Raw genomic sequence first — 13,896 nt, 5'->3', positions numbered from 1 at the left:
TGTGTGTGTGTGTGTGTGTGTGTGTGTGTGTGTGTGTGTGTGTGTGTTCGTGTGGGCGTGTCCAATCCTGGCTCATCACCACCTGCAGCGCTTCGTACCTGTGGCTCATCACTCATCACTCTAGCAGTTAAATACTCTCACTCGTTGCCAGTTCGTCAGTTTACCTCTCTTGTGCATATTGTGTGTGAATTCGCTGCCTGACTGCCTGACTGCCCATTGACTCACCTGCCTGTTTGCTCTTTGCCCGCCAGCCTGTCTGTCCGCCCTGACTGCTCCCTGACACACTATCGTCTGATTCTCTTCAGGCCTGGAATTCCCCGCAACCTCCCCAACCCTTTGGCTCCCCTTGTGCACTCAAATAAATCCTGCCTGTTCACTTAACCGTTTGTGTCCGCATCTGAATCCTTTCCTGTGTACCATAACACTAACATTTATGAACAAAACGTACAACGAAAGTCCAGTAAGTACTTCATCAAACCGTATGAATGTGTGCCCCAACCCAGGATAGGAAATTAACAATGTAAAGATCAACAAGCCACAGACCGTGACAGATATGTTCATATTTGATTAATTCAATAAATGATTATTTTTTGTCTTAAATCCAACTGCCATTTTCATATTATACCAACATTTGCAGCATTCTGAGCCTTTTTGGTAAGGTTACTAGGAAATCTAAGCCCAGAGTAATACATTAATAATAATAATTTTCTTTGTTTAACTATTCTCCCCAAAACAAGTTTCCCTTTTTTATTTTTTAAAGAACTACACCAAAAACACAATTTTTTATGCAACTTTCACTGTTTTCCCGTAACTTCATTGTAACAAACATACAAAAGATATTGCGACTTTTATCGCAATTCTTAAGCTTCCGCGAAATCAGTCATTTTTGGCTGCAACAATCTCAAAAAAAGGCCACAAAATTCTGGAGGGACGGCCATTCTGTGTTTTTTCATATGATATATGTTAAGCTTTTTTTTGTGGTTGTGGTGTGCGTAGGCTACTCCTGAGTTTGGCGCCTCAGCTAGCTGATTGCCAGGCTCTCATTGGCTAGCTGTAAGCCAATTGAGCTGAGTCTTCTAGGTAAACAAGGCATTTTTTTCACAAAAAAATGTTACAGAGTCCATTGTAGAACTTCAGACCATATCACAAAGTAATGAAATACTTGTGGTAGGGTACCTTCCAGGTATAATGCTACGTTATCAACAAAAGCTAACAGCAGCCTATGTTGCAGCAGCAGGCTAATGTAGCTATGTTACGTCCGTTACATGAGTGCACATTCTGCAGAGAACAGAGAGACTCAGGGATGGGATGGTTTGGGCTCTTGAATCATGCTAGGTTATAGCCTACATTGTTAAGCCTACAGTCATTTGTTAATGAGTTTTTAACCAACAGTCAGATGTGAGGTTAGTGAAAGTCGCTTTACTTTGTTATGATTGTTTTTTGTAATTGGTTAATGTTATAAACTTTGCATTTAAAAGAAAGTATAGCCTAATGTTAGTCTTGTGTGTTTAAGTATGCCTTCGCAACAAAGATGACTGAGGAAGAGAGAGAAAGAGTTCAAAGAAGCAGCTAAAAGAAAGTGGGCTGTTACCTTTTTTACATATTAGAGCAATAGCCCCTCCAAATGTCTGTGCACATTCCTGCGTGAAGTGTTAAAGTTAGCTAACATTATAGTACGTAAACTACCTGTTAGCTAACTTTTCACACAAAAATTGATTAGTGAAAAAGATTTTTTTTCTCTTTAAAAAAATGCATCAACTTACATGAGTTTTGTATTTCTTTAGCCAATATTCTATTCAGTCTTGGTTGTTTCCCCACAAAGTGCTAATGTTACTGGCAGTGTAGCCACAGCCTGACAAGCCTCAGGTTTAAAAAGCTAACGTTAATAGTTGTTAGGCGTTAAAATGTGTAGAAAACAATTGTGAACAGTTCCTACCTTCTGACCTGTAGCTTGTCCCTGAACAGAGCTTTAAGTTACTCCGCAAGATGTCACTAAGAAAGTTGACAGATTGCTCTAGGCAAATAAAGCACAGGGGAATTTGCAGTGGTGGAAACTAACTTAGTAACATTTTACTCATGCACAGTACTTGCACTGTAATTATCAGGATTCTGTTACTACTGTTGCTTTTCTTTCTTTTTAATTTAGCATTTCCATTTTATGTTTTTTTATAAACAGAAATATGTTACTTTTCGGATTCTCTTTTTTTTATTTTGACAACTATAGGCTATACACAGGTTACTTTACATAAAACTACCAAATGTTATACAGTTTAAATGTTCTCTGTTTCCATGCAATGTTTGCCTGCCTCCATAAGAAACTTTATCTCTGCAAAGTAATACAGTTAAAATGTTCAAAATGTTGTGTGGGTCATAGGAAAATCCAAACATGTAGTGTGCAAAATGATAAAAAGATTTTAAAAAAAACCTACAGGGAGAAATTGTGAGAAAAAAGGTTTGCACAGAAAATACATGACAGAACATCTTTTATGGTCGAAATGAAACCGACATGCAGTAATTTAATGAAGAGAAGTGTCCTCAGTTCTCACATTTAAGCATCTTATTCCCTTGTGTGTTTTTTTCATTGATGTGCATGATTTTATCTGTTCCTCAAAAAAGCACAAACGCAACACGCTTTTTTGTCCAGCTCACATTTGGGATCTTTCATTGGTTTTAGACTTCGCTGTGGCTGGGAGCATCTGCTGCATGCCTAAACATAATGTAAATGTAAATGAGACCAGACAACATGACAGAAACCAGTTTAGACCAGCTCTAACTCTGTGGATGAATAATGATGATAAGCGAAAAAACAAAAAAAGTGAAATGAAGGACAGAATGAATAAAATGGAAATTAGGAGAATGTTGAAAAGGGACTACAATAGCACAAAGGGAAAAAAGGTAATATCCCGGAGAAAGCAAAATATCTCATCTCTTAGCATCTCTCTTTTTCTTTCAGCCCATCTTTCCCACTTGCCTCTTTCTTCCTGTCTTCCTCATCTGCCTCTGCTCCCACTCACTCCTTTTCTCTACTTTTGTGTTCTCAGCTCTTCTCGGTTCACCCCGTTTTTTTCTCATACACATTAGCTGCAATTTACAAAAGGGTGCTGAAGTGTGGTGCATCCTAGCATGAAAGATGGATGAATGATTTGCTGCGTTTGTATAATTTTGTCATGTGTGTGCTGAGGGGTTGTGAGAGTATAGACGCTGTGTATGCGTGTTTGTGTGGGATATGATGCAAACAGAACAAGCTATCTTGTTGTTCTGCTGTGTTTTTGATGTTCTGTCCAAAAATCACCACGCAAACATACTCGAAAAACACACTTTCTCTGTCGTGCTCTCTCATCCTTTTCTTTCTCACTCATGTTCAAATGGCTTTCATTGGCATCAGATACAAAGGTTCATATTGCTGAAACAAATCCAGCTCATGCAAACAACATGAGATTGTTATAGAAAAAATAGCTGCCAAATATCTGGCAATACTACTGGGCTAATGTCAAAAAATCCTCAAGCTGACTTAATCCAATATTTGCACTTAAAAGACCATTCAACATTTAAACACAAGTTTATGATGCATGATATAATTTCAATATTATCAAAGTTTCTTCAGCAAACCTTTGATCTCTAATAGTCAACTTTTTAGGAATTTGTAAAAAGTGATACATTTTCTCGTTGGTGCTCATATGCTTGGCATTTCTTTTTTTTTTGATTATTTTTTTTATAGGACAGCTTAGACATGAAGGGGGAGAGAGAGGGGGAATGACATGCAGCATAGGGCCGCATGTTGGAATTGAACCTGCAGCTGCTGAGGCGAGGACTGAGCCTCATAACATTGCACCCATGCTCTACTAGGTGAGCTATCCAGACGCCCATGTTTGACATCTCTGACGTATATAATAGAATACACTTCAAGTCCCTAGCCTGCTTCTATAGACAGGATTTAAACTCCCTAAATGACTCAGTTGTTCTTGCCATTTCTACTGAACTTTCCATTACACAGCCAACCCTAAGAGTAATAATATATGCTACCTATAAACTGTTCAATATACTTTTGCATGCTGTAAAATAGTAGCTCTCTGGAACAGTGCAAGGCATATTTCAAAAAGCCCACTGACCATTGAGAAGAGAGTAATGAACATTGTAGTTAAAAAGAGACCATCATCATTAACCCTTCAAAAAGACAAGAATGTTGTCATGTATCATTTTATAAAATTTGAGGTTTCCTTTTAGATTGCATTAAAAACTACATCCAGTTGCTCGGATGTATGTCTGCCATTGGTTTAAATTGTGAAGGGAAGAGATGATTTTCCCATGAAGATTAAACAAGAAATTAAACAAACAGCCCACTTACAAGCCAGTATTACAACAGAATTCCCCATGCCAGCAAGCATGAAGAGATTACAGTATGTGGCTGCTACCATCACTATTAGCCCTTAACGCAGCCAGATTAGATGTGACACTGCTTTTGGAGTGTATCATGAAAGATTAGCATCATAAATACTCAAGAAGGTGTGACCTAGCAGTAATTTACACACTGGAAAACTATCCATTGTAGAACATAAAGACAATTTTAAATAATATATGATTTAAATGCTAATAATGTATTTCTGTTGTAAATATAAGAAAATATTTTTTTTATCATTTTGTTATCCTTCGTAAAAGAACAGAAGGTATCACATACTGTATTGACAAATAATGGTGAAAAGATTTGTATCTCTTCTGAGGCATTCTGTTAGTAAGAAAGAATATAATTTGCTTAAAAATAAAGCTTAAACTCCAAATGAGCTGTGGGGCCCTATCTTGCACCCGGTGCAGCGCAAAGCCTGACGCAAGTGTCTTTGCTAGTTTAAAACCGACGCAGTTGTCAATTTCCCGTCCAGTGCATGCGTCACTAAAATAGCAAATGGACCTGCACCCATCCTTGCGGCCATGGTCGTGCTGGTTTTACAGGAAGGTATGTTCTGGTGAATTCTTGGCATACTGCTATCTTGAGGCAGCGGTAAGTGATTGCGCCATTGACCAACAAAAACCCGTTCTAAAGTCAATAGCACAGCATTTCATTGTTATTTTAACAGGGCAAATGCGCCTGGGCTTATCCACAGTGCTCACACTATGCTTGTTACACACACACAGACACAGGGAAGCGCAGCAGGACACAAATGTGCAAAAGATTAAAAGATTACAAGTAAAAATATTACAATTATTACACAATGCAAATCTGCCATCATAATACCAATGTTCCAAGGTACAAATGCGCCTGGCTTTTAAAGGGATGGGAAGATGACACTCTGATGGGTTTATGGCATGTTACGCCCAAAATACACCTATGAATTAATCAGGACACTAAATACAACCCTTTTGAACCATACACCCGGCTCACGGACCCTTTTTTTTCCACTGTCAAACTAGCAAAAGTGGATTTGGACACACCATAAACACTGCGCCATGCGCTTCACGCCATGCACTTAGTTCGTTAAAATAGGGCCCATAGTGTTTGGTCTCAATAAGAGCAGCTTAGGCAACACTAACACAACTTTTACATTGCAGTACAAGGTGTTGGTCAATTCAAAGTCTTAAAAACAGGATCAAGCTTATGAAACAAGTCCATGTTGAATATGTCCATTAAGGTTGTTGATAAAGTTCTAGGTTTTTTCTGCTGTTAGTTTTGTGTTTGTTGTTGTACAAAAGTGTTGTTAAGAGAAAGAGTTACAAATCACTGGCTTGGGGAATTGGAGAAAAATGAAAAACGACTGGCTTAGAGGGCAACGTAAAGACGGATAAACATAACATTTAGAATCCAAATCCATGTAGCACAAACGTTTAGTTATTATAACAGCTGACAGATGAACCATTACAAAAGAAAATGTGGTCAAACAGTCAACGAGAGCGGGTGCAAGGACAAGGAAAGATGCAGGGAGAGCGTGCGTGTGTGTGTGTTTCTGTGTGTGTGTGTGTGTGTGTGTGTGTGTGTGTGTGTGTGTGTGTGTGTGTGTGTGTGTGTGTGTGTGTGTGTGTATGTGTGGGAGAGTGTGTGTGTGTGTGTGTGCGTAATCAGTTGCCATGTGTTTCAGGTAAGGGTCTTTGAAGTGCTCTTCAGATGCCTGTTGGATGAGGAGAGACGTGTGAAGTGCAGTTTGTTGATATGCTCTCTTCCGCTGCTCTCCTCTGCTCTTCTTGTTGCCTCTTATCCACTCCACCCTCTCTCTCTCCTCCACCTTCTCGTGCTCACAGGTCAATCAAGCAAAGAGCTGGAGTCTGCAGCCATCTTCCCAGCATCACTGTGTTGAGCCCACACGATTTATCCACATAAATGCACTTGTTATGATGCCACTTGTTATGATACACTTGTTATGATGCTGAGTCAGAGCCATGTGTGATGAAACACAGTATGATATATTATTCTGATGCATTACTGTAAGGCTTTGTCCAAAGGTTTTCAGCTGTGGTGCTGTACCATCATGTGATTTTCACATTTCAAGCGGTGATAGCTTTCATTGGAGTAGACTGCGGACCAGTACCACCTTGTCTGACAATCATGAAGAAAACACAGATTATAAATCACACTCTCACAATGATTCATTACTGTTCTAGGTCATTGTCTCTGGAGTAAAACTCCTTAATCACAATCTTTCACCCTCTCTGAAGTTATGACACAAACTCAGCAGTAAGTTAATGTTACCGCTGAGAGAGGGCAACTACATGATGGGCTGCAGATACCACTCTTATTAAGTCTTTTTATTTTTTATATATTTATAGATTATCTCCTATGTATCTACACTCTAAGAAATAGCAGAACAGAAATTTTCCTTAGAACTTGATTCTAGTTTGTATTTCTGTTTATTTACATTTCAAATTGCATTATGGGACCTTTATTCTGACAATTAACTTAGTGAGCTATTCACAACACCCTTTCTTTTTTAAAAGCTTCAATCAAATTGTTCAATGTGTTGAAAAAAACATTAAATGAATTAAGGCACAGATTACATTTCAGAACTGTACTAACTGAGCAGCTTTGTTTGAGATAACTTTAAATAACAGAAAATGTTCTGTAATTTAACTGCCGTTACACACAACATTTCTGTTGAGCTGCCAGAACTTTTTCTGTTATTTTATGGATTCATTTCTTTAAGTTTATCTATCCATCTAACTGTCTATCTATCTATCCATCCATCCATCCGTCTATCTGTCTATCTCTCTTTTTAGTATCACGTAAAATTCTAATCAATAGTCAGTGTGAGAATTATTCATAAACAGACCGTTCTCAAACTGATTTAAACTTATTCTCATATGAGTCTGCCTATTAGACTGTGGTTTAATATAGGCTAGAGGCTGTTACAGACAGTCTTTTAGATTATGATTCATAAGCACTCCATTCTCTAGACAGGAAAAACTCATTATCATCAGTCTCTAGTTCTTTGTAATGATTATATATTGCATAATTATCTGCCATACAGCTATAATATTACCATTGGGAGTCATACAGTGTAAAGAAGTGTTGTTCAAAGACTGATTCGGGACCAAAAGTGGACCTTGGCTTTACTTTTTTTATGTTTTAATGATCTTTGTTCCCAGCCTAATGGCCTATAACTGAACTACTTGGCGGTAAACTCACTGATCCTTCGACCCAATGTGAAAACCCACATTTCCTCCGTTTTGATCCCCGTGATAAAAATGCTAGTACGTTTTAATGAGCAAGGGTTCCATAGTGAGAAACTAAACATCACATTTAGGTCCAGGGCTGCAGAAGCTTGGACTTGAACTACACAGTTACAGTTATAGTCATTATCATCGTTCTTTGGCTCCACATTGTGAAAGCAGATAACAAAGTACGTTCTCTACAGGGCAGCCATCATTTTACAAGTGGGAAAGCCATACTTTTGATAGTCTTTGAGCACATATATAACCACTGGTGATCACTGTGATTTTACTTACTTAAACATCATCATAAAATCCACATAGCTTTACTTGTGATAAGAGAGCTACTTCACAACAAGGTGTTTTTGTTAGCTTGCCCTTCTCGTAACAAGCTAATACAACAGCTAAGGGCTCAGCAGACTGACTTTTCTCTCACATGGAAACATCTTTGATCTTGATCTTTTTTTAAATGGGTGTGTGTTTGCGTATCTGTGTGTGCATGCTTAGTTTGTGTAAGCAAGAGTAAAAGAGAAAGTGTGTGTGTGTGTGTGTGTGTGTGTGTGTGTGTGTGTGTGAGAGATCTGAACTTTTCACTGAGCCCCACATCATTGATAAATATAATAAACTGATTTGCCCTGGGAACTCCTCACATACGCACACTCACACTCAAATAGACACAGAGCATCCCAGTTTTAATCCTAATTGCCACAACACACAAAGAAGCACACAAACACATAACATTTCTTTTTCACTCTCTCACACACACACACACACACACACACACACACACACACACACACACAGAAAACATCATACTAATGTTAATTGCACCAGCACATGCTTGGCTGAGCGTGTAAATCAGCAAAATTATTGATGAGGGTTTTATTATGAAGCTAAATGCTAAGGAATGGATAAGGTATGAGCTTCACATGATATGAATACTGTTTTGGAGGCGTCTCCAAGCTGCTAAGAAATATGTCTGCCATTTGCAGAATTATTAATGACATTCATCATTACACTCATTGTTTGACTGCCTTATGGTCAACAAAGGTTAAGTTAATTTGGATTCCACTTGGATCTCCTGAGGCCTCTACACCTCCCATTTTGATCAACTAGTCAAACACAATACGCACAGAAAAGCTTCAGCTGGCTATTTATTTGCCTTTAAAATGAGACCTAGTGAATATCAACTGCTGTTAATACTTACTTAAATGCTTAAACACAGCCACTTGAGGTTTATTTTAATGGCCTAAATTCCAAAATAAATTACAAAAACTGACACCTAATGTGCACAATCTTGAGACATTCTCTGACAAAGCTTTGCTTTAGTTGCTTCACTGTGGCTTCTAATATACTGTACTTTCTCAGGCCTGAGGAAGATCTTGTAGATTGAAACATTGCCTTTATGTAAAAGAGAAATACATAATTTATTTGGAGCCTAACAGTGTACAGATCTCCCTTGAGCCTTGTACAAGTATTTTTTGTCTTGTAGTATTTTTCCTGTATGTGTGCACACCTAGTTCCCCTATTGCAGAATCTCCTATAAGCACAAAACTTCAGTTATCTTCTATCAAAATATTGGTTTGATATGTGATAAAATACACAAAGCATTTTGTCTTGCGTTTGCCTCAGGGATTATGAGGACAATGTCAATCCTGTTTACCCGCTAAACAAAATGCATTGACCTTCATGTTACTTGGTTGGCTGGGTGGCTAATGGTATTTTCACTGGACCAAAAGAAATGGGAAATTATTTTGATTCATTTACAGCACTTAATTACAGCTTTAAAATACAAATTAATTTGATGATTAATTTTGACATATAGCCATGCTTTGTATTTAAAACTGTTCTCTCTCAGTACAATTTTAAAAGAACACAAAGTGGCTTTCACCATGTCACAAACGTTGGTGTGAAAGGCACGACAATACCTATTTAGATCCCACTGAAATGACGTGTAGGATATTTTTTAAGTAAAAGAGCTGAGCACAGGAAAAGGGGACAGGAGAAGAGAATGGGAAATAATTTAGCAAGACAGAAACTTAAAGGCACACTTCGCATTTTTTTATAGTAAGTATATCCTATATATACACTACGTAGCTCCATGTATTGGACCTCATTAATGTCAGCCATAGGAAAGTACTATTTCTCAACTGGCTTACAATATGTCTCAGATGTGGACTGTCAAAAATGTACCCATTAATGACTTCACCTGATGGAGACTACACTGTCACTTTCTGGATTCTTGGCTGCACCTTCAGAGGGAATGAGTATTTTGCAGTGGGCACATTTAAAGTTCTACAAAATTCAACCATGAGGAATTCCAACACAAAATCTCCAGACTTCACTTGAAACTTAGAAAGTTAAAATTGATAATGCAGAGACTTATCTATTAGTAATGGAAGGACATATCTATTAGGAAGCAGTAGCTACAGCCAGTAGAATGTGAGTCATTATGCTGAGTTTATTATGGGCTGAAGCAGATTATCATCCTGATACCAGCACAGGGAAATTTACTGTATGTGTCAAAGGAAACCTTGACAAGTTCTTTAAACCATCATAACAAAAACAAAATAAAGGCTTTTGAGTATGACTTTTGGTATCAAACATGATGGTTGTACAGTGGGCTGACAAGAATACCAAGTAGTACATTCTGAATCAGATTGCTCTTTCAGCCTGTTTTAATTACAGAGAGGTAATTGCAAAAAGGAGGTTGTTTTGCACCATTGGATGGTTTGTAATAAACAAAGTTTTGTGAGTGTTACTGCAGCATAAAAATACAATTTCTTCTTCTATTTTGACCCTTTAAAGGAAAGATTAATTATTGCCTCCCGGAACGATGATGAAGTGAAATCACGGATGCTGTGTGTGTGTGTGTGTGTGTGTGTATATGTGTGTGTGTGTGTGTGTGTGTGGTGTGTGTGTGTGTGTGTGTGTGTGTGTGTGTGTGTGTGACCAAATGTTCTAGATGATGTATAAAGTCACACTACCTACAAACACACACACAAACAGCAGAAAGTAGTTTACTTACAGACAGCATTTTTGTGACTGGAGTCTTTACTGGGCATCATCTTCACCCCTCTGGACTTCAACTCTATTGCTTTCTTCACTGCAGAAAGGAGGGCAGATGGAGGTTATTGATTTAATTATAAATCATACTTTATTAAACTTAAATTACTGTACATCTTTTAAGAGCTTATTATTTTCAGCTTTTCCATTTAGTACACATCAGCAATGTGTGCAATTCAGAAAGTGATTCACGACAAATGCAACGGTGGCAGAAACTGAAAATTAGAACAGAAAAAAGGAAAAGACATTGAAAGACACAGAGAAGAAGGGACAAGAGACGAGAAAAGGGGGGAGAAGAGATAAGTAGTTGAGCAGCATTAAATTGTAATCCATTTATTTTACCCTAAGTAGCAGCATTGCAGAGGATAACAGAAAAATATGTGCAACAACCAAACTTCATTTCACTAAGAAACAGACATTGCATGAAAAGCTCTCTCTCTCCCCCTTTCTCACACGCCACACACACACACACACATCACATAAGCAATAGACACAAAGAAAATGACAGAAGTACCAATGGCAAGAGCAAAAGCAAGAGACCGACAATTGAGGAACAAAGAGACAGCATAAAGTGAATAAAATAAGAGATAAAGACGAATAGGAAGTGGGACGTGCAGCCAGATATACGTACATGTCTTACCATGTTTTGTGTTTCCAAAAGGAAACTAATATTCACCTTAATATGATAATTAAGTAATGCAACCAGTCAATTAGATGACAGGAAAGGTCCAGCAGGTCTATTCAGGTGGTTTCAGACTTCTGTCTGCCTTATTTATATTTGCTATTTGTAAAAACAGTGTATGAAAACTACCATGTAAATGTAAATGTGCTGTATTTATATATTTAGTTCACATTACACACATACATTCAACATTCACACACATTCATACACTGTGGCCGAGGCTGCCGTACAACGTGCCACCTGCTCATCAGATAAACACTCACACACATTCACACTCCGATGCGCAGCACCGGGGGCATCTCGGGGTTCAGTGTCTTTCCCAAGGACACTTCGACGAGGGACTGCAGGGCCAGGAATCGAACCACCGACCTTCCGATTGGCAGGCAACCGCTCTACCACTGAGCCACAGCCGCCCTAGTGCTCTAGTCCTAGTGCTATCTTGTTTGTGTTGTTATATGTGTACATTAGTTTGTACATTACACATACGTGTGTTTATACCATTCATGCATAAAAGGGAGGCAGAACATAGATAAGTAACACTTGAGATTGTGATTTACCTTGGTATTGAGCACTGAACCCTTTTCTTCGATGGTTGCTATCTGAGGTGAAATGTATCCGAAGCCAGTTCTTATTTGATATCACTGGTGAGGGCAGGGTTGTACCAGTCAGCCTGGAAGTAAGCAAACAAGAAATAATGTAATTTAAAAAAAAAAACACAAAGACCAAAAGTAGTTGTAGAATGTAGGCAGAGAGAATATAATTGATATTTAAATTGTGTAACTATCTGGAATGTGTCGGCCCTTTAAAATTTGAGTATACCTGCACATACTTTTGTTCCTTATACTATACTTTATAAAATAGAGCAGAGACCGACAATGCACATAGGAAAGAGAAGGTATGATGTAACAAAACTCAAGCTGTTATGGTGTGTTACTGCAATATGTTACACCTATTATCTGTTATTGTTGTTTAATGTGTGCATAATTCTGCATTTCTGAATAGTCCTCATTGTTGGTAAATATCACGCTTACAGAAAGATTATGTCCTGTTCCAGAGATGGACATTGTTTGTAATAACTTTCTATTACAGGATGTGCACTCAGTTAATGGATGTGCTCATGGAAGATGAGCTTAAATATTTTAATTTGAGGTAGTGCAACATTTCTAACAAAAGTGTTGTTGTTTGGTAGCAGGAAAGTGCTATGAACTGTTATACAATCATAGATACAGTATAGAAGAACATAGAAGTGTGAATAACTCCAGGACCTGAATTACTTAATCCAACGGAAAATATGAAGCAAAACTTTCCAGAGAGTTCAAAGTCAAGTCAAGTTCAAAGTTTTGATGTCACTTTGCATTGTCCTTGGAGGTAAAAAGGCTGGCTGTAATTTAAGGAGATTTCAGCTGAAAGGCAATTTGTTCCACTGGCTTGAAAAATGTGGTTGAGGGAATTGAATGAGTGATATTATCCCTTTCCATAATGATCAGCAGTGACCAGAAGCAGAGCACAGCGCTTGTACAGTTACAGTATAAGTGTGACGTGTAAGTGTGGAGGGAATATTCAACAAATCTTATCTTGAAGTGCTTAGTGCAAGATATAAAGGAAATTGAAAGTTCAGACATAAGCAGTATAAATAAAAGGTTTTACCACCTCAGTTAACTACAAAAGTCCAATGTAAAACATTACGGAACTGTGAAATATAGTGGGGAGTTTTTTTTAAGCATTTAGACTTTTTTGGTACTTCTCGCTAATATCACTTGCAGGCGCTGGGAAGGTTTTTTTGTTATTTTCACACGTAAATTTCAACACTTCTCCTGTGTGCCTTAGTACTACATGCAGTTTCTAACTGAAATTATGTTGTCATGAGCATTAAAAAGATAATAACTCCTACATAGGGGATAAACTTTTAGATATTACCTCTTACTTAGGAGGAGCTAACATCCCGTTCGCAGAAGAAAATATCTTGTACATAGGATACAATATCTCCTACGTAGGAATTCAACTTTTGGTCAACATTGCCTGCAAAAACATTTTTTTCAACAATCTGATTGATTGAAAAGCAACAGAAAGCCATATTGAAGAGAAATAGAAAAGACGTTGAATAGAGTTGAAGAGTTAGAAAAGTAGTAGAAAGTTGGACAAAGTTCACATCTTCAAAAACACTTTCTAAAGCATCACCACTGAGACAATGACTTGGTTGCCTATGGTAAGTCTTGCATCAGCTTTAGCTGCTCTCACATTTCGTTACCAACGGCAACCAAGGCAGTACTAAGTAAAAAATTAAAAAATGTGGGGAAAATTGAGCACTGAGACAAAAAAAGGAAATGATGTAAGAGACTGCCTGGAAGCCAATGTTCTACCATCCTCCCTAGAGCAACAAGAGCCACTGTAACTGCCCTTTATTAATGCTTCAGGTATACTGAGTAGATAGAAAGAGACAGTGAAGGAGGAAGAAACACAGATAAGAAAAATGACAGAAAGAAAATATTAAGAGTGGATATATAATATATAGAATGTCA

At 37.9% G+C, this 13,896-nt stretch overlaps 1 protein-coding gene across 1 annotated transcript in view; it reads right to left on the bottom strand.

Moving 5' to 3' along the window:
* The window catches only part of LOC116703903 (CUB and sushi domain-containing protein 1), a 199,153-nt gene extending 187,112 nt beyond the window's left edge, over nt 1-12,041 (bottom strand). The window contains exons 1-2 of the mRNA XM_032539380.1: nt 11,935-12,041; nt 10,658-10,735 (exon numbers count right to left, since the gene is read on the bottom strand). Of these exons, the coding sequence (XP_032395271.1) occupies nt 10,658-10,697 (40 nt within the window). The 5' untranslated portion in view covers nt 10,698-10,735; nt 11,935-12,041. The remainder of the gene's footprint in view (nt 1-10,657; nt 10,736-11,934) is intronic.
* Nucleotides 12,042-13,896: the final 1,855 nt, after the last annotated feature.

The sequence above is a fragment of the Etheostoma spectabile genome, chromosome 1 (assembly GCF_008692095.1).
Source record: "Etheostoma spectabile isolate EspeVRDwgs_2016 chromosome 1, UIUC_Espe_1.0, whole genome shotgun sequence".
In the NCBI taxonomy this organism is placed as follows: Eukaryota; Metazoa; Chordata; class Actinopteri; order Perciformes; family Percidae; genus Etheostoma; species Etheostoma spectabile.
The sequence above is the reverse complement of the archived record's forward strand: the minus strand, read 5'-3'. Positions and strand labels throughout refer to the sequence as shown.